This window comes from Stomoxys calcitrans, chromosome 2 (genome assembly GCF_963082655.1).
Source record: "Stomoxys calcitrans chromosome 2, idStoCalc2.1, whole genome shotgun sequence".
In the NCBI taxonomy this organism is placed as follows: Eukaryota; Metazoa; Arthropoda; class Insecta; order Diptera; family Muscidae; genus Stomoxys; species Stomoxys calcitrans.
Window position 1 is genome coordinate 223,769,222 of NC_081553.1, and position 23,566 is coordinate 223,792,787.

The 23,566-nt window shown below is 34.2% G+C and overlaps 1 protein-coding gene across 3 annotated transcripts in view; it reads left to right on the top strand.

The window, feature by feature from the left end:
- LOC106090734 (soluble guanylate cyclase 88E) overlaps positions 1-23,566 on the top strand; it is a 125,092-nt gene that overhangs the window by 92,498 nt on the left and 9,028 nt on the right. For all 3 annotated transcript variants that reach the window (XM_013257045.2, XM_059362842.1, XM_013257021.2), the window contains exons 3-5: positions 15,089-15,771; positions 22,652-23,139; positions 23,387-23,510. In XM_013257045.2, the coding sequence (XP_013112499.2) occupies positions 15,604-15,771; positions 22,652-23,139; positions 23,387-23,510 (780 nt within the window). In that variant the 5' untranslated portion in view covers positions 15,089-15,603. The remainder of the gene's footprint in view (positions 1-15,088; positions 15,772-22,651; positions 23,140-23,386; positions 23,511-23,566) is intronic.

The following is a 23,566-nucleotide window of genomic DNA, read 5'->3' on the forward strand; positions in this document are numbered from 1 at the left end:
GTGGCATTAAACATGAGAAAAAAAAAAAAAAGAAGGTAGCTACCTACCATTGCTCTGCCTCGTGTTCATACGCTCAGACGCAAGGAAGGTGAGATGAGATGTTTAAGAATATGCATAGTTTTTACTTTGGCCAAAATTGATGATGATAATGACGTATATGACGTTCTATTTATTTCGCATCTAGCAGGCATGGGACAGTAGGGAGAAATGAAAATGAAATACGTCACAGTGTCTGGAAAAATTTTCATTTAGAGACTTGGGGGTTTAAAAAGGCAAGCCAAACTACGCTTCAAGTATAAGCGAAGTGTGGACCCAACAGAAGACAAAAGCGAACAGCTGCACCGACCATGAAATTAAAATCTCACTTGGAGATTTAAGGAGTCAGGGAGATGACACATTTTATTTTATTTTAATTTAAATTATTTTTATTTCATTTTATTCTATTACTTGTGAAAAGCAGACGAGACAGTGCTTGGAGTGTTTGAGAGATATATTCTTCGCAAAATATATGGACTAGTTTGTATTAATGGAGAATGTAGGCTTCGTAGGAACCACGAGCTATATGACAACAATAGCATGGCTACACGTATCAAAATAAAATGGCTGTTGTCAGAATGGATGAAGAAGCTTCAACAAAAACACGCAAACCGGCACGATCAAAAGCCCTACGGAAAGATCAAGTGGTGGTAGTTGTTGTTGTAGCCACATTTTCATGTGGAGCTGGCGATTCTCGTCAAGCTCCTTTAGGTGAGCAAGCTCGTTCCGGTTCATTGAACCGATCGCCCCAGGAACACGGTGGCCATTTTCTATTTAAAGACGCAAATATCTCACCTTGTCATATCGAGCATCATAGACACTCAGTATTTGTGCACGAGCCAGTGCCGCCCGGCGTCTCACTGAGACTCTTCGCTCAATAGGCCGCGACTGCCGTTGCAACTACTCCGTATAGAGGATTCCACTAACCGCAACATGTGGACGCTCCCGATAGCTCGCAGCTAAGCTTGTCCTGACAGCAATGAACACCACACAGACACTTATGGTGAAATTTCGTCAAAATCGGACAATAAATGCGCCTTTTATAGGCCCAAAACCTTAAATCGAGAGATCGATCTATATGGCAGCTATATGCAAATCTTGATCGATCTAGGCCAAATTGTAAAAATCTGTCGAGGGGCGTAACTTAACTCACTGTCCCAAATTTCGGCGACATCGGACAATAAATGCGCCTTTTATGGGCGCAAAACCTTAAATCGAGAGATCGATCTATATGGCAGCTATATGCAAATATTGAACAATCTAGGCCAAATTGCAAAAATCTGTCGAGGGGCTTAACTTAACTCACTGTCTCAAATTTCGTCAACATCGTCAACATAAATGTGGGCCTATGTCCCTAAATCGGCGGATCCGTATATGTGGGAGCTATATGAAGATATAGTCCGATATAGCCCATCTTCGAATTTAACAAGCTTATGGACAAAAAAGAATCTGCGCAAAGTTTCAATTCAATATCTCTATTTTAAAGACTGTAGAGTGATTTCAACAGACAGACGGAGGGACAGACATGGCTAGATCGTCTTAGATTTTTACGCTGATCAAGAATATATATAAACTTTATAGGGTCGGAAATGGATATTTCGATGTGTTGCAAACGGAATGACGAAATGAAAATACCCCCATTCTTCGGTGGTGGGTATAATAATACCACAACGAAGTCATAATGAAGGTAACTACGGTATGATAAATTTATACCACTCTGCCCTCTTTATGTTCATGTTGGCTTCTCCAAATTAGCGCCATTTACTGACTGTTTTCAATAGGATCAACTAAATCCATTGGAAAAAATGCCGGTAGATGGCGCTCACTTAAATGTTAGTGCTATTCCTCGCTTGGAGTGGCTTATTTTATTTTATCTTATTTTGATTTATTTTACTTTTTTTATTTTATTTTATTTTGTTTTATTTTATTTTTTTATTCTATTCTATTTTATTTTATTTTATTTTTTTTTTATTTTATTTTATTTTATTTTATTTTATTTTATTTTATTTTATTTTATTTATTTTATTTTATTATATTTTCTTTTATTTTATTTTATTTTATTTTATTTTATTTTATTTTATTTTATTTCATTTTTTTTTATTTTATTTAATTTATTTTATTTTGTTTTATTTTATTTTGTTTTACTTTATTATATTTTATTTTTTTTTTATTTAATTTATTTTATTTTGTTTTATTTTATTTTATTTTGTTTTACTTTATTATATTTTATTTTAATATATTTTATTTTATTTTTTTTATTTTATTTTATTTTAATTTATTTTATTTCCTTTCATTTCATTTTATTTAATTTAATTTTATTTTATTTTATTTTATTTTATTTTATTTTATTTTATTTTATTTTATTTTATTTTATTTTATTTTATTTTATTTTATTTTATTTTATTTTATTTTATTTTATTTTATTTTATTTTATTTTATTTTATTTTATTTTATTTTATTTTATTTTATTTTATTTTATTTTATTTTATTTTATTTTATTTTATTTTATTTTATTTTATTTTATTTTATTTTATTTTATTTTATTTTATTTTATTTTATTTTATTTTATTTTATTTTATTTTATTTTATTTTATTTTATTTTATTTTATTTTATTTTATTTTATTTTATTTTATTTTATTTTATTGTATTTTATTTTATTTTATTTTATTTTATTTAATTTTATTCCATATAAGTTGAGATATGTCCATTTTGTTTGATTTGGCTTTTAGAAAATTGACCATAACATATAATTTCAACTGTCATCATTTTTATGAACAATTTAAATGAAATTGACCATTTGTTTTTTGGCACACCTTAGTAATGTCTAAATGTTTTGGCTTAATTTAAATTTCACTAACAACAGGTAATGCAAACAGTCTGTTATGATGGCCATAGACAATTTGTCTTAAATGATGTTCTAGTTCCTTATTAAAGAGAAAAAACGCAAAAAGATGGCCTCATTGACATATTCTGCAAGCAAAATTGTTTTGTTTTTAGTTTCACTCTTTTTGAGTAGTACAAAATTTGGTTTATTGTTCTCCACCAACCCATGGTGCAAGCTGCTGGAGTTGTTTTTCCAACGACGACACCCCAAACAAAAAGGTGATGACAAATTTATGCATTTCTATGACAAACGTTTCACAAATCAATTTTCCTTTTTTTTTCGTTCTTTCAATAAATTGAAATACATCTCTATATCTCCATGCGCATATATATTTCTATATTATTTAAATTTTCTACTTTTCAATTTGTCATATTTTACCTTAAAATTGCAAATTGATACACTTAGGGGGTATTCAATAGGTTATCCAAAATAGGTGATTTTAGTTTTTCGTATTATTCAAAAGCCTGCGGTTGTTAGACTAATTTAATAAATTAAAAAAATATGCCAAAAATAAAATAAAAACAAACTTAAAAATTTATATAATATAAAAATAAGAAAAAAACATTTCCCACCCCAAAGTGATATGTGTAGCAATTCCCCTCACATTCTCCAATTAAGTGTCAAACATAAAAACAGCCAAGTGTGTCAAGGTCATACCTACATATGCCAATGCTTAACTACGAGTATAAGTCTGTCTGTCTGTCTGCCTATCTGTCCCTTGTCATTTCTCTTCACCAACAATTTTTGAAAATTGAAAATTCACAACTTACATAATTTTGGTCCATTTAGTGAAGAAGCAAATTTTAATTTGGCCCATGAGACGCAGACAGAAAAATACCTTCATAAACGCTGCAACATTCACTCCTCTTGCCTTTCCCCAATAGTGTGTGTGAATGAAGAATGGCCTTGAAAGGCCTCAACACCACCAAAAAAAAAGCCCTTCAAAGTGTTAAGATAAAATGCCACAGCAACAACAACAACATGGCAGTTTCAAATTAATTCCAAACCACTGAAAGAAAAAACAACAAAAACTGTCACCAGCATAAAAATACTCAAAAAAAAATTGAAAAGAAAAAATTGTGCTTTTCTCACAAAGAAAAAAAAAGTGGAAAAAACTTTGAATCCAACTCGCACTTCGAGGAAGCTGCTCTTCCATACATTGGTGCTTTGTATGTTATGTGAGTGTGATGGCTTGTTTTTTTTGTTTCAGTGTAAAAAAAAAACACCAACAGAATCATGAAATTGAAAAAGAAAATTGCCAACAAGCCTATATAAAATAAACGGTCAGTGGAGGGAAAGTAAATTGCAAATGAACTTATGTAACATATGTGGGAAAAATATAACAAATAAATATATCCAAATCTAATGTAAAGCAAAATTTTGAATAGTTACTCTTAAGAAAGTCGTCATTAACTAAATACAAAAATATTTCAAATTTTGGGAATATTTTTAATTTATAAACAGGTAAAAGCGTATTAAGTACGGCAGGCCGAATCTTGGGAACCCACCACCATAGATTTGAACCGTACTTGGCACAGTTGTTGAAAGTCATAACAGAACACTATGTGCAAACTTTCAGCCCAATCGGACAAAAATTTTGGCTTCCATGGGCTCAACAAGTCAAATCGGGAGATCGGTTTATATGGGAGCTATATCAGGTAAAGAACCGATTTAGACCATACTTGGAACAGTTGTTTTAAATTATACCAAAATATCAGCCAAATCGGATTATACTTGCGCCCTCTGGAGGCTCAAGAAGTCAAAACGGGAGATTGATTTATATGGCAGCTATATCATATAACAGACCAATTTGGGTCATACTAGGCACAGTGATTAGAAGTCAGAAAAAATATCACATGCTAAATTGCAACCAAATCAAATAATAATTGCGCCCCCTAGAGGCTCAAAAAGTCAAATCGAGAGATCGGTTTAGGTGGGAGCTATTTCAGGTTATAATCCAATTTGAACCATACTTGGCCAAATTGGACCATACTTGGCACAGCTGTTGAAAATCGAAACAAAACATCACATGAGATATTTCAGCCGAATCGTATAATAATTGCGCCCTCTAGAGGCTCAAGAAGTCTAGTCGGGAAAAAGGTTTATATGACAGCTATATCAGGTTATGAACCGATTTGGACTTCGGACAGATATTAGCCAAATCGGATAAGTATTGTGCCCTCCAGAAGCTAAAGCAATCAAATCGGGAGATCGGTTTATATGGTATAGTGAACCGATTTGGGCCATACTGGGCTCAGTGAGTGGAAGTCAGATAAAATATCCCGTGCAAAATTTCAGCCAAATCGGATAATAATTATGGTCTCTAGAAGGTTAATTCAAATCGAGAGATCTGTTTAGGTAGGAGCTTTATCAGATTATTATATAATTTGGACCATACTTGGCATGGCTGTTGAAAATCAAAACCAAACATTATGTGCCAAATTTCAGCCAAATCGAATAGGAATTGCGCCCTCTAGTAGCTCAAGTGGTCAAATCGGCAAATCGGTTTATATGGGAGCTATGGGTTGCCCAAAAAGTAATTGCGGATTTTTTAAAAGAAAGTAAATGCATTTTTAATAAAACTTAGAATAATCAATTATACTTTTTTTACACTTTTTTCTAAAGCAAGCTAAAAGTAACAGCTGATAACTGACAGAAGAAAGAATGCAATTACAGAGTCACAAGCTGTGAAAAAATTTGTCAACGCCGACTATATGAAAAATCCGCAATTACTTTTAGGGCAACCTAAATGGTGCATTCCGTTTGTAACACATCTCGACATTCTGAGTCGATCTAGCCATGTCCGTCCGTCTGTCGAAATCACGATAGCGGTCGAACGCGTAAACCTAGCCTCTTGAAATTTGCACAGATAGCTAATATTGATGTAGGTCGTTGGAGATTGCATATGGACCATATCGGTTCAGATTTAAATATAGCTCCCATATAAACCGATTTCCCGATTTGACTTATTGTACTATCTTAAGCCACAATTTGTATCCCATTTGGCTTAAATTGTGCCAAGCGCGGTTTAAATCGGTCTATACCTTATATGCAAATGCAAATTCTGCCCATGAACATTCCACCAAGGAACAGGGGAAAACTTCTCACACATCAATGAGTGCAGTCCGATTCAAGTTTATGCTCAATGCTAAGGGGCCTCATTTTTATAGCTTAATGCTGTTGCCAGCATTAGGAGAGGAAAACCACCGCCGACAATTTTTTTTATGGTATCGCCAGAATTCGAACCCAGGCGTTCAGCGTCATAGGCGGACATGCAAACCTCTGCGCAACGGTGGCCTCTATTGCTTCCTGATATAGTTTTCATATAAACCGATCTCCCGATTTGATTTTTTGAGCCCCTGGAAGCCACAATTTTTGTTCGATTGGGCTGAAATTGTGCACATAGTGTTCCGTTAAGACTTTCAACAGCTGTGCCACGTACGGTCCAAATCGGTCTATAACCTGATATAGCTCCTACATAAACCCATCTCCCGATTTGACTTCTTGAGTCCTTTTAAAACACAATTTTTGTCCGATTTGGCTTAAATTTTGCTCATAGCGTTCTCTAATGACAAATAAACCGATTTCTCCCGATTTGACTTTTTGAGCCCCCGGAAGCCACATAAAACATAAAATTTAAAAACATTCCAAGAAAGGACAATGGTTAGTAATTACAAACGAAATTAAATGTAAGCAATATTAATTTTAATGATGCCGTGTTTGCGGTGTTTTCATTCTCCTCTTGCATTCACTCATAACACCGCAATGGGCAAAGACAACTAATGGACAATAAATATACAAGTATTCATGCTATTGATACTCATATTAGTGTGCTGAGTAAAACACCGCATCAATTGTGATGGCGATAGATACTTACACCGCATTTTTATGAGTACAGCGAAAATCAGAAAAATACCAAAAATAAAATCAGAATACACTGCAGTTCTCTGCTTAGCACGGCCCAAATATAACTCACTGTGCCAAATTTTAGGAAATCGGATAGCAAACTACCTTAAATCGAAAGATCGATGTATGGCAAATCGATCTGACCTCTAGAGGGCATATTTCTTATCCGGTCTCCGGATTACACTTCCTGAACCTCTAGAGGGTGTCGTTCTTATCCGATGTGGATGAAATTTTGCACACTAATTTTTTCTATGTACTCAAATATGTGGGCTAAATATGGTAATAAAATCACCCAATTTTATTTTATGAGGGCCCAGTTCTTGTCTGATTTGGCAGAAATTTTGTACAACCTTCCTTTATGATCTTCAAAATACATGCCAAATATGGTCTGAATCGGTCAATAACCTGAAAAAGCTCCCATATAAAACGAACTCTTGTCCAATTGGCTGGCCCGAATCAGATTAAAGACCTGATATAGCTCCCATGGCATAGTAGTTCTTATCCATAATCTTTTGTTTGCCTAAAAAGTGATACCATGTGAATAACTTGAAATATGCGATCCATGGTGGAGGGTATATAAGATTCGGCTCGGCCGGAAATTTCGTATGTAAATTACACGTATGTTCTTCACTAACTTCATTTTGTAAAGTTTTAACATAATCCATGGTGGTGGGTTCCCAAGATTCGACCCGGCCCTTCTTTTTTGTTAGTTATGTCACTTGCATAATGCCCTACCAACTTACCAAATATAATATTTTATGCTTCCATTCAGATACCTACATATTTCGCACAAAATCACGAACATATATACAAACACACGTGTTTGGTATGTTATTATGGATACGAATGTGTCTTATTTATTTATGAAAAGAATCCCTCGCAACGAAATGTGTAAAATTTATATTGTCATGGCCAGTAGGTGTCTTTTTCCAGCCATATGACAAAACCAAGTAAAGGAAATAAAAGTAATTTACGAGCAATTATGTCGGAAGCACAGAACAGTATTGACCTTCAGATGGCAAGATAGAAGATGCTATACGAAGGATTTAATTCGCAGAAACACCTAGGAAATTTGTGATATTCGTGTGGCCTGTACCCATATGGCAAATTTAAAGAACTTGGGCAATACATACTTAGCCATAAAGAAGTGGGACTGAAAATCAAAGGCTATGAAGATACAAAGCCGTAGATTTTCAGTATAAAATGTTTAAAATAAGTATAAAATGTTTCAAAATACAATAGAACATTTATGTAAAATATTATATTCTTATAAAAATAATAAAAGCGTACTAAGTTCGGTCGGGCCGAATCTTATATACCCTCCACCATGGTTCGCATTTGTCGAGTTCTATTCCCGGCATCTCTTCTTAGGCAAAACAGGATATAAGAAAAGATTTGCTCTGCTATTAGAGCGATATCAAGATATGGTCCGGTTTGGACCACAATTAAATTATATGTTGGAAACCTGTGTAAAATGCCAGTCAATTCGAATAAGAATTGCGCCCTTTGGGTGTGCAAGAAGTAAAATAGAGAGATCGATTTATATGGGAGCTATATCGGGCTATAGACCGATTCAGACCATAATAAACACGTATGTTGATGATCATGAGAGAATCCGTCGCACAAAATTTCAGGCAAATCGGATAATAATTGCGACCTCTAGAGGCTCAAGAAGTCAAGATCCCAGATCGGTTTATATGACAGCTATATCAGGTTATGAACCGATTTGAACCATACTTGGCACAGTTGTTGGATATCATAACAAAATACTACGTGCAAAATTTCATTCCAATCGGATAGGAATTGCGCCCTCTAGAAGCTCAAGAAGTCAAGACCCAAGATCGGTTTATATGGCAGCTATATCAGGTTATGGATCGATTTAAACCATACTTGGCACAGTTGTTGGATATCATAACAAAAAATGTCATGCAAAATTTCATTCCAATCGGATAAGAATTGCGCGCTCTAGAGGCTCAAGAAGTCAAGACCCAAGATCGGTTTATATGACAGCTATATCAGGTTATGGACCGATTTGAACCATACTTGGCACAGTTGTTGGATATCATAACAAAATACTTCATGCAAAATTTCATTCCAATCGGATAATAATTGCGCACTCTAGAGGCTCAAGAAGTCAAGACCCAAGATCGGTTTATATGGCAGCTATATCAGGTTATGGACCGATTTGATCCATACTTGGATATCATAACAAAACACGTCGTGCAAAATTTCATCACAATCGGATAAGAATTGCGCACTCTAGAGGCTCAAGAAGTCAAGACCCAAGATCGGTTTATGTGGCAGCTATATCAAAACATGGACCGATATGGCCCATTTACAATACCAACCGATCTACACTAATAAGAAGTATTCGTGCAAAATTTCAAGCGGCTAGCTTTACTCCTTCGGAAGTTAGCGTGGTTTCGACAGACAGATGGACGGACGGATGGACATGGCTAGATAGACATAAAATGTCGCGACGATCAAGAATATATATACTTTATGGGGTCTCAGACGAATATTTCGAGTAGTTACAAACAGAATGACGAAATTAGTATACCCCCCATCCTATGGTGGAGGATATAAAAATTAATTTGTGTTTGTGTGTAGTTTTGTTTGTTTGTTTGTGTATTCCTTATAGACTCAGAAACGGCTGAACCGATTTTCTTGAAATTTTCACAGATGGTGCATAATGACCCCGTGGTGAAAATAGGGTACTACATTTTTTGATATCTGAAGGGGGCGGACCCTCCCCCTTACTCTAATTTTCAGAAACGCCAGATCTCCGAGATGGGTGGTGCGATTTAAGCGAAATTTTGTGCGCTCTCATATAGTACCCTAAAAATAAAAATTTTGTATCCAAATTTTGGATGGGGTACCTAGGGGGGCTGCCCCACCCTAAAACCCACCAAACATATATTTTTGGACCAATCACGACAATATGGGACTCAAATGAAAGGTATTTGGGATAAGAAAACGAGTCTGATATCCAATTATCTGACCAAGTGCTAGGGGGACCACTCCAAGCCCCAAAACACCCCTAAATCAGACATATTTACCGACCATGGCAATATGGGACTCAAATGAAAGGTTTTTGCGAGTAGAATACGAATCTGATATCCAAATGTGGGACCACGTTTTTGGGGGTCCACCCCTTCCCCAAAACACCCCCCAAACTGGATTATTTACTGGCCATGGGAATATGGGGCTTAAATAAAAGGTATTTAAATGTAGAATACGATATCCAAATATGGGATCAAGTGTTTGCGGGGCCGCCACTCACCAAAAACATCCCCCAAAGGGGACAAATTTACGACCATAGCAATATGGGGCTCAAATGAAAGGTCTTTGGGAGCAAAGCACGAATCTGATATCAATATTCGGGAAAAGTGTCTATGGGACCGCCCCAAACCCAAAACACCACCCAAATAGGAAGTATTTGCTGACTATTGCAATATGAGGCTCACATAAGAGGGTTTTTAGAGTAGAACACGAATCCGATATATATGTTTAAGGCCAACTCACTGAGTGGCCGCCCATCCCTCAAAACACCCCCAAAGCCGGTCATGTTTGCCGACTATGGAAATATGGGACTCAAATTAAAGATATTTGGGAGTAGACCACGTATCTGCTATCAACATTCGGGACCAACTCTCTTGGGGACGACCCACCACCATAACAAACCCCAAATAGGACGTTTGGGCCTTAAAGATAGTGGAACTAAATATAATATAGTTTTTGGGGCCAATATCCCAAACCGGACATATTTGCTGACTTTTGTAATAGGGGTTTAAATGAGATTAGAAAACGAATTTTACATCCAATTTTGAGGCCAATGGCAATATGGGGTTCAAATATATGAGAATAGAGCACGTTGCTGATATATTTTCCGGGCTTAGTGGTTGGGAGACCACCCTAATCCCCTAAATACCCCTAAATTGGGCATATTTACCTACCAAGTCAATGCGGAGGGTAAATGAAAGGTATTGGGGGCGTAGAGCAAGAATTGACAACCACTTTCGAGACCAATTTTCTGCGGGTTTACCCCTTTACCAGTTTCAATACTCATATACACATGTTTTTTATGTTTTATGGCTAAGATCGTTTTTGCTCTCAACGGCTTAGCAACCATCTTTTTTGTCTTCAATCCACAATACTCATATACTTATATTCACTTTTTTTATTTTTTATGACTAAAATCGTTTCTGCTCTCAACGTCTATGCAAACATCCTTTTTGTCTTCAAACCACAATACTCATTTACATATAACCACTTTTTATGTTTTATGACTAAGATCGTTTCTGCTCTCAACGGCTTAGCAACCATCCTTTTTGTCTTCAAACCACAATACTCATTTACATATAATCACTTTTTTATGTTTTACGGCTTAGATCGTTTCTGCTCTCAATGGCTTAGCAACTATCCTTTTGTCTTCAATAAAATTTTGTTCAATTACCATGTTATTTTAAAGAGAGCATGTTTTACGAATTACACATAATTTTCCAACATGTCACCCCTCCCTGTAAATCGTACTACTGGCCAACGTATATCACCCCGAAAGTGTCCACACCATTTGAACAACACACCAACAACAGAGGCAGCATTCGCACATTGTCATGGTCACGTGCCATAAGTACTACGACAATTGTGACTGGAAAAATAGAAGACAAAAAAAAGGACAGACAAAGCTACAGGATGTGAAGGCATTCGGAGAAGAAGAAAAAAGAATAAATTATGTTGAAAAATAATTGGCTATTAAATGACAGCATTTAAGTGCGTTGTCATGGAAACCCAACAAAATGCTGCTAAATGAATATAATGTTGGAGTATTTAAATCAATTATGGATTTTAATCTGTTTAAAGAGAGAATTTCATTGAAAGTTCATCAAATTTTAGTATTTTTTTAAATAGAGTGATTTTTAAACACATATTTGTAAGCTGTTGCCCAGAGCTTGAGAAAAATGTGGGCTACTCTACAAAATCATTTCCTTTATCAAATTAACACCAAGTTTTAATTTGTACTCTACTACGATAGACTTCTAATTGCAGCCTTATTTTGTTTCTACATGCCCGTTTGAGATTTATTTATGTGAACGCTCCCCAGACACTTGTCCCACATTTAGATATCAAATCCGTACTATACTCCCATAGAACTTTTATTAGGGTACCATATAGCCCTTGTGGCTTTACATATCCCCTTTAGATTTTTAATTGATTCTTGACAGTGGGGCAGCCCATTCCAGACTGTTGGAACTAAATTTTGATATCAGATTCATACTCTGCTCCCAACTACCTTTCAGCTCATACTCATATTGTAACAACTAGAAGATATGCGATGCCCCATCTTCCCTAACTAAATCCTTGCTAAGTCCAAAATCTTTCTCAGTTTAAGACCTACAGAAGAACGTACATGAGCTTTCTCAGTGTAAGTGCATTCTTAATTTGAGACTTTTAATCCATAGCCTAAGATCTTCCTACTTTAATCTGAACCCCTCAGTCTAAGACATTACTTCATTAGTCTGAGACATTACCTCCTTAGTCTGAGACATTACTTCTTTAGTCTAAGGCCTTCCACAGTCCGAGACCTACCTTAGTCTTAGACCAACCTCAGTCGAAGACCTGCCTCAGTCTGAAACATTCCTCACTCTGAAATCTTCCTTAGTCTGACAACTTCTTCTTTCCGAGGCCTTTCTCATTCTGAGACCTTCCTCAGTCTGAGACCTTCCCCAGTCTGAGACCTTCCCCAGTCTGACATCTTCCTCAGACTGAGACCTTCCTCAGTCCGAGAACTTTCTCAGTCTGAGATCTTTCTCAACTTGAAAACTTCCACGAACTTAGGCCTTCCTCTAATTAAGACTTTCTTCATCTAAGATTTTCTTCTGGCTTAGACGGGTTTTCAGTCTAAAACATTCCTGTCGTCAATCCGAGACCTTCCTCTGTCTAAGACCAACCTCAGTCTAAGACGTACCTCAGTTTGAAACCTCCCTATCTCTGAGATCTTCCTCAGTCTGACACCTACCTCACTCTGAGACCTTCGTCAGTATGAGACTTTCCTCAATCCGAGATCTTCCCCTGGGTAAGACCTTCCATACTCTGAGATCTTCCTCAACCTGAGACCTTCCTCAGTCTGGGAACTCCATCTGTATAAGAACTTCCTCAGCCTGAGACCTTCCTCTGTGTGAAACATTTTTCAACATCAGACTTTCCTCAGTCTGAGACCTCCTCAGTCTGAGACTTTCCTCAGTCTGGGATCATGCTCAATCTGAAATCTTTCTCTGGCTACGACCTTCCTTAGCCTGAAACCTTCCTCAACCTGAGACTTTCCTTAGTCTGAGAACTTTCTCTGTCTGAGACATTTCTACGTCTGAGACCTTCCTCAACATGAGACCTTCCTCAGTCCTGCTCGGTCTAAAACCACCTCTGTTTGAGACATCTCTCTGTCTGAGACCTTCCTCAGTCACAGACTTCCTCTGACTGAGAACTTCCTCAGTCTGAGATTTTACTCAAATAGAGAGGCGCCTCTCTCTTAGAACTTCCTCAGTCTGAGATCTTCCCCCATCTGAGACCTCCTCCGTCTGAGACCTTTCTCAGCGTAAGAACTTCCTCAGTCTGAGACATTCATCTGCCTGAGAACTTCCACAGACTGAAATTTTCCTCAATTTGAGAGCTTCCTCTGTCGTAGAAAATCCTCAGTCTGAGATCTTTCTCTGTGTAAGACCTTTCTTAGTCAGAGACCTTTCTCAACCTGAGACCTTCTTAGTCTGCGACCTTCCTCTGTCTGAGAACTCTCTCTGCCTAAGACCTTCCTCAGTCTGAGAACTCCTTAGTTTGAGACCTCCTCAGTTTGAGACCTTCCTCAGTCTGGGACCTTCCACAATTTGAAACCTTCCTCAGTCTGAGAAATTTCACAGTCAAGGACTTAACTCAGTCGGATACCTTCCTGAAGCTTTCTTCAGTCGGAGACCTAAATCTTTTTGAGAACTTTTTCAACCTGAGTCCTTCATTAGTCTTAGACCTTTCTCGTCTGAAATCTTTCTTAGTCCGGGACCATCCTCAGTTCGAGACCTTGCTAAGTCTGAAATTTCCTCAGATGCAGATGGGCCTCGGTCTGAAACGGTCCTTTTTCTGAGAACGTCCTTCGTCTGAGACAATCCTCAGTCTGAGACCTTCCTTAGTCTGAAAACTTCCTCAGTCGGAGACGTTCTAAAGTCTGAGACTTAACCCTGTCTAAGACCTTCTCCAGTCTATGGCTTTCCTCAGTTTGAGAATTTACTAAGTCGAAGACAGAGATTGGAATCAAACTTAGGTAAGTCTGAGAGACTTACCTAAGTCTGAGACCTTCCTTGGTCCGAGAACTTCATTAGTCTAAGACATTCTTCAGTATGACCCTCCCTCAGTCTTGGACCTTCCACAATTTGAGACCTATCTCAGCCTGACACCTTCCTCATTCTAAGACCAACTCCACATTGTGAGACCTCCCTCGGCCTGAGAACTTGTTGAGTTTATCTTATTCAAACTAAGCCATAGCCGTATATGCTATGGTAGCATCTTTTGCACCGCCTCTCAGTTAACCTAGGTCGGTCAGAGGGAGGCAGGGAATATTAGCTACCACTGTAAACTACAAATTGTGGCTATCACTTCAACCGAACCTAACGCATATAAATTTCAAGTTTAATTCTTATTCACATTATCTGCATCTTCGTCTTCAGAACCAAAATTGAAGATGTAAATAGAATTGAGTGTCCTTGAGCCAAGGCATTCAAGCTCAACACAACATCTTTGTGCTCAACGCCAAAACCACAATGATAAACTTGCGAAATGCCTAACTCAAATATAACTCCAAATTATCTTTTTTTTTTTTCGTATGTATGCGTGTTTGCTTATGTGGATACAATGTTAACAAGGTTAATATTTATTCATACACGCCACCGTGTACTCATTCAACCATGAACAGGGATTTAGATCAAATGGTAGCAGCAAGTTTTACATAAAACACCAAATTAGGTGTGTAAATATGAAAAGGACACATAAATGTACTTAAACATAACCAAACAGACAGACGCATGGGTCGTTATACACACAGCCTCTGCACACATAAAAGTGGGTAAATACCGCCACTAACACTAAACAATCATTGACGACATTACAGTTTTTTTTGTTTTGGTGTTGTTTGAAAGAAACTTTGGCACATGCGACATCCTTTTTTTGAGCCATGAACTCCTGCTAACCAATTTGTCTGCTTGTGTGCTTTACTCTTTCAGCATTTCAGCATCCACCATTTATTAGAGATGACAGCATCATCACCATCAGCAGCAGCAACAACAACAACAACAACTACTACAACATCAACATCACCATAATGTACCCGTTCATGGCGATGAGAGATATGCGATAAAAAGGAAATTAATTAAAGGACATATAAGTCAAAAGACACATTCAACCGAGCCTCCGAACAACCTCCCACCGTCTGTTGCAAAGAAAACTTTTGTTTCCGCCTACTTTGGAGGTTATGTGATCAACTTTCGCTTTACCACCCTCCCTACCCCACCCAAGCCTACCATGAATATGTGGCCACTTTCTTTATTATGGCTTACAAAGATGCTGCCTATGGGTAAATGGAAGTAGTATTCACAGCTTCAGCGTATCATTAAAGCAGCTCCGAGGACAAATAAGAACAAAAAGGCCAAAAGCCTTTGCTATATAGGCCAAGAAAGTCAGTTCATATCCATCAACACCATCGCCGTCATCATCATCATCATCATTGTACGTCGTCATCATGTACGGTCTCCTGCTGGAAAATCTATCGGAATATATAAAATCAGTGTATGGCGAAGAAAAATGGGAGGATATACGCCGCCAGGCGGGGGTTGATTCGCCTTCGTTTAGTGTACATCAAGTTTATCCCGAGAATTTGTTAAACAAATTGGCTAAGAAAGCGCAAACGGTAAGTATAGGCAACAAAGCAAAGAAATTGAGAAGCAAAATGATTTATGTTAATTTATTTTAAATGAAAATAATAAATCTTCTTAAAGTTGAACAAATCCTAGCTTATTTTTTTTTGTTATGAAAAACATTGACCCTGGGGAGGGGATACAAGTTTACAACTAATCCATTAATCTTTTACACGACCACCACCATAGGATGAAGAATATTTAGTTTGTTATACTTATACTTATACTTATACTTATACTTATACTTATACTTATACTTATACTTATACTTATACTTATACTTATACTTATACTTATACTTATACTTATACTTATACTTATACTTATACTTATACTTATACTTATACTTATACTTATACTTATACTTATACTTATACTTATACTTATACTTATACTTATACTTATACTTATACTTATACTTATACTTATACTTATACTTATACTTATACTTATACTTATACTTATACTTATACTTATACTTATACTTATACTTATACTTATACTTATACTTATACTTATACTTATACTTATACTTATACTTATACTTATACTTATACTTATACTTATACTTATACTTATACTTATACTTATACTTATACTTATACTTATACTTATACTTATACTTATACTTATACTTATACTTATACTTATACTTATACTTATACTTATACTTATACTTATACTTATACTTATACTTATACTTATACTTATACTTATACTTATACTTATACTTATACTTATACTTATACTTATACTTATACTTATACTTATACTTATACTTATACTTATACTTATACTTATACTTATACTTATACTTATACTTATACTTATACTTATACTTATACTTATACTTATACTTATACTTATACTTATACTTATACTTATACTTATACTTATACTTATACTTATACTTATACTTATACTTATACTTATACTTATACTTATACTTATACTTATACTTATACTTATACTTATACTTATACTTATACTTATACTTATACTTATACTTATACTTATACTTATACTTATACTTATACTTATACTTATACTTATACTTATACTTATACTTATACTTATACTTATACTTATACTTATACTTATACTTATACTTATACTTATACTTATACTTATACTTATACTTATACTTATACTTATACTTATACTTATACTTATACTTATACTTATACTTATACTTATACTTATACTTATACTTATACTTATACTTATACTTATACTTATACTTATACTTATACTTATACTTATACTTATACTTATACTTATACTTATACTTATACTTATACTTATACTTATACTTATACTTATACTTATACTTATACTTATACTTATACTTATACTTATACTTATACTTATACTTATACTTATACTTATACTTATACTTATACTTATACTTATACTTATACTTATACTTATACTTATACTTATACTTATACTTATACTTATACTTATACTTATACTTATACTTATACTTATACTTATACTTATACTTATACTTATACTTATACTTATACTTATACTTATACTTATACTTATACTTATACTTATACTTATACTTATACTTATACTTATACTTATACTTATACTTATACTTATACTTATACTTATACTTATACTTATACTTATACTTATACTTATACTTATACTTATACTTATACTTATACTTATACTTATACTTATACTTATACTTATACTTATACTTATACTTATACTTATACTTATACTTATACTTATACTTATACTTATACTTATACTTATACTTATACTTATACTTATACTTATACTTATACTTATACTTATACTTATACTTATACTTATACTTATACTTATACTTATACTTATACTTATACTTATACTTATACTTATACTTATACTTATACTTATACTTATACTTATACTTATACTTATACTTATACTTATACTTATACTTATACTTATACTTATACTTATACTTATACTTATACTTATACTTATACTTATACTTATACTTATACTTATACTTATACTTATACTTATACTTATACTTATACTTATACTTATACTTATACTTATACTTATACTTATACTTATACTTATACTTATACTTATACTTATACTTATACTTATACTTATACTTATACTTATACTTATACTTATACTTATACTTATACTTATACTTATACTTATACTTATACTTATACTTATACTTATACTTATACTTATACTTATACTTATACTTATACTTATACTTATACTTATACTTATACTTATACTTATACTTATACTTATACTTATACTTATACTTATACTTATACTTATACTTATACTTATACTTATACTTATACTTATACTTATACTTATACTTATACTTATACTTATACTTATACTTATACTTATACTTATACTTATACTTATACTTATACTTATACTTATACTTATACTTATACTTATACTTATACTTATACTTATACTTATACTTATACTTATACTTATACTTATACTTATACTTATACTTATACTTATACTTATACTTATACTTATACTTATACTTATACTTATACTTATACTTATACTTATACTTATACTTATACTTATACTTATACTTATACTTATACTTATACTTATACTTATACTTATACTTATACTTATACTTATACTTATACTTATACTTATACTTATACTTATACTTATACTTATACTTATACTTATACTTATACTTATACTTATACTTATACTTATACTTATACTTATACTTATACTTATACTTATACTTATACTTATACTTATACTTATACTTATACTTATACTTATACTTATACTTATACTTATACTTATACTTATACTTATACTTATACTTATACTTATACTTATACTTATACTTATACTTATACTTATACTTATACTTATACTTATACTTATACTTATACTTATACTTATACTTATACTTATACTTATACTTATACTTATACTTATACTTATACTTATACTTATACTTATACTTATACTTATACTTATACTTATACTTATACTTATACTTATACTTATACTTATACTTATACTTATACTTATACTTATACTTATACTTATACTTATACTTATACTTATACTTATACTTATACTTATACTTATACTTATACTTATACTTATACTTATACTTATACTTATACTTATACTTATACTTATACTTATACTTATACTTATACTTATACTTATACTTATACTTATACTTATACTTATACTTATACTTATACTTATACTTATACTTATACTTATACTTATACTTATACTTATACTTATACTTATACTTATACTTATACTTATACTTATACTTATACTTATACTTATACTTATACTTATACTTATACTTATACTTATACTTATACTTATACTTATACTTATACTTATACTTATACTTATACTTATACTTATACTTATACTTATACTTATACTTATACTTATACTTATACTTATACTTATACTTATACTTATACTTATACTTATACTTATACTTATACTTATACTTATACTTATACTTATACTTATACTTATACTTATACTTATACTTATACTTATACTTATACTTATACTTATACTTATACTTATACTTATACTTATACTTATACTTATACTTATACTTATACTTATACTTATACTTATACTTATACTTATACTTATACTTATACTTATACTTATACTTATACTTATACTTATACTTATACTTATACTTATACTTATACTTATACTTATACTTATACTTATACTTATACTTATACTTATACTTATACTTATACTTATACTTATACTTATACTTATACTTATACTTATACTTATACTTATACTTATACTTATACTTATACTTATACTTATACTTATACTTATACTTATACTTATACTTATACTTATACTTATACTTATACTTATACTTATACTTATACTTATACTTATACTTATACTTATACTTATACTTATACTTATACTTATACTTATACTTATACTTATACTTATACTTATACTTATACTTATACTTATACTTATACTTATACTTATACTTATACTTATACTTATACTTATACTTATACTTATACTTATACTTATACTTATACTTATACTTATACTTATACTTATACTTATACTTATACTTATACTTATACTTATACTTATACTTATACTTATACTTATACTTATACTTATACTTATACTTATACTTATACTTATACTTATACTTATACTTATACTTATACTTATACTTATACGACACATTTCCTGAGTTCCTATTTCTTAAGTTTTATGTTAGTTTAATTTTTTCCCAAACAACTTCCATTTAATACCCATGGTCAACATGGCCGTTTGAAAGGTTATGGGTGGGGCGCTTTCCATAATTGATATGCGCCAAGTTGAAATCGGTGCATCTAACTCTGAGAGATATTGGATTTTAAGATATTGTATAGAGGGAGAAACAGTAGCGCAGAGGTTAGCATATCCGCTTTTGACGCTGAACATCTGGGTTTGAATCATGGCGGTACTATACCGTGCATAGAAGCCATATAAAAACTTTTTCCCCATAGTGGTGTCGCATTGCGATACTACGTTCGAACTCGGTTAAAATATGAGGTCCCTTATCATTGAGCTTAGCACTAAACTACTGACCCTCGATACCCTTGTCTGATTTTGATTAAATTCCTTGTTTTTATTATTTAGAGCCTTATATGGGCGAAGAACCTTTTAAGCAAAATTTTTACTTGTTAATTTTAAAAATTTTTTAAACAAATCAGAAAACAAAATGTGTTTCTACAACAAAAAATTAATAGTTTTCCTAATAGTTTATAACCATTTATCGAGAAAATTTTATGATCATTTTTCGAGAAAATTTTGATTTTAATGACATAAAATCGCAACTCTCAAAAGTGATAGGTTTATCGTCATAAATTTTTTTTTTAATAGGAACTAACAAATGCAACACGACATTTACACGATTACCAGAAATCTTACTCCTAAGAATTTAGAGAAATTTTTTGTTAGTTTTTTTTTTGGTTTTAAACAAGTTTCATTCGTCTATTTAACGCGAATTCAAATTTAATTAGGATACCTCTATTCTTGGGTATTTTTCTATCCATTCGTCGTTAATGGGTTAAAACTTGATTCGAATTTGTGAGCATTTGCTCATCCTCTGTAATGGCAGATGTGCATAAAGGCGGAATGAGAGCTCCTTACGATTTTTCGACATAATGTCTTAGACAAGAAAGGGCGACTTTTTGTCTTTTTATAGTATTTCCAACTTTTTCTTTGACTCCTACTCCCACTCCTACACCTACTTCTACTCCTACTCCTACTCCTACTCCTACTCCTACTCCTACTCTTACTCTTACTCCTACTCCTACTCCTACTTCTACTCTTACTCCTACTCCTACTCCTACTCCTACTCCTACTTCTACTCCTACTCCTACTCCTACTCCTACTCTTACTCCTACTCCTACTCCTACTCCTACTCCTACTCCTACTCCTACTCCTACTCCTACTCCTACTCCTACTCCTACTCCTACTCCTACTCCTACTCCTACTCCTACTCCTACTCCTACTCCTACTCCTACTCCTACTCCTACTCCTACTCCTACTCCTACTCCTACTCCTACTCCTACTCCTACTCCTACTCCTACTCCTACTCCTACTCCTACTCCTACTCCTACTCCTACTCCTACTCCTACTCCTACTCCTACTCCTACTCCTACTCCTACTCCTACTCCTACTCCTACTCCTACTCCTACTCCTACTCCTACTCCTACTCCTACTCCTACTCCTACTCCTACTCCTACTTCTACTACTCATACTCCTACTCCTACTCCTACTCTTACTCCTACTCATACTTCTACTCCTACTCCTACTCCTACTCCTACTCCTACTCCTACTCCTACTCCTACTCCTACTCCTACTCCTACTCCTACTCCTACTCCTACTCCTACTCCTACTCCTACTCCTACTCCTACTCCTACTCCTACTCCTACTCCTACTCCTACTCCTACTCCTACTCCTACTCCTACTCCTACTCCTACTCCTACTCCTACTCCTACTCCTACTCCTACTCCTACTCCTACTCCTACTCCTACTCCTACTCCTACTCCTACTCCTACTCCTACTCCTACTCCTACTCCTACTCCTACTCCTACTCCTACTCCCACTCCTACACCTACTTCTACTCCTACTCCTACTCCTACTCCTACTCCTACTCCTACTCTTACTCCTACTCCTACTTCTACTCTTACTCCTACTCCTACTCCTACTCCTACTCCTACTCCTACTCCTACTCCTACTCCTACTCCTACTCCTACTCCTACTCCTACTCCTACTCCTACTCCTACTCTTACTCCTACTCCTACTCCTACTCCTACTCCTACTCCTACTCCTACTCCTACTCCTACTCCTACTCCTACTCCTACTCCTACTCCTACTCCTACTCCTACTCCTACTCCTACTCCTACTCCTACTCCTACTCCTACTCATACTCCTACTCCTACTCATACTCCTACTCCTACTCCTACTCCTACTCCTACTTCTACTCCTACTTCTACTCCTACTCCTACTCTTACTCCTACTCATACTCCTACTCCTACTCCTACTCCAACTCCTACTCCTACTCCTACTCCTACTCCTACTCCAACTCCTACTCCTACTCCTACTCCTACTCCTACTCATACTCCTACTCCTACTCCTACTCCTACTCCTTCTACTTCTTCTACTCCTACTCTTACTCCTACTCCTACTCCTACTTCTACTTCTACTCCAACTCCTACTCCTACTCTTACTCTTACTCTAACTCTAACTCTAACTCTAACTCTAACTCTTAGTGACATTTTTACTAATTCTTTTTCCTTTCTCTTTTTTCAGGTTCTTGGAGTTTCCGAACGCGAATTCATGGATCAAATGGGTGTTTATTTTGTCAGTTTTGTTGGTCAATATGGCTATGATCGTGTTCTCTCAGTTTTGGGTAGACATATGCGAGATTTTCTCAATGGTTTGGATAATCTCCATGAATACCTAAAATTCTCATATCCACGTATGCGGGCACCATCTTTTATTTGCGAAAACGAAACCAAACAAGGTCTTACCCTGCATTATCGTTCCAAACGTCGTGGCTTTGTCTACTACACCATGGGCCAGATAAGAGAGGTGGCCCGTTACTTTTATCACAAGGAAATGCACATTGAACTGGTGCGCGAAGAGATACTTTTCGATACGGTGCATGTGACGTTCCAGTTGACATTCGATAATCGAGCCTTTACCCTAGCCTCGCTGGCCATGACACGCGAGGAGAAACATTTGCCAATTAGTGCCCATGTGTTATTCGAGATTTTTCCATTTTGCATTGTTTTCGGGTATGTAGTAGTGGTGTGAGGAAAAACATAGAGGTTGAGAGAAATTGTCATGGTGACATTGTGATAACAGGAACCTTTCAATGACAGACACCTGCTACCTAGTGGCTGGTGGCTGATGGTATTTGTGGTTATCTCTCTGCCCCTTTTATGTTATAAAAAAATTCAATTTCATTTTCGTTTTTTCTTCTCTACACACTGCTCCCTCCTTGGCGCCATCAATCACTTTGTGGTTATTGCTATGCAACAGTGCTGATATGGTGGTACGCAGCATTGGCAACTCTTTAATGGTCATATTACCGGAATTGCTGGGCAAAAAAATCACAGCATGGTTCGATTTAGTGCGTCCATTGATTGCCTTTAAATTTCAAACGGTAAGTACTCAACACACACACGCACGCATGTACGTCCATACGTGAGAAAACTAAAG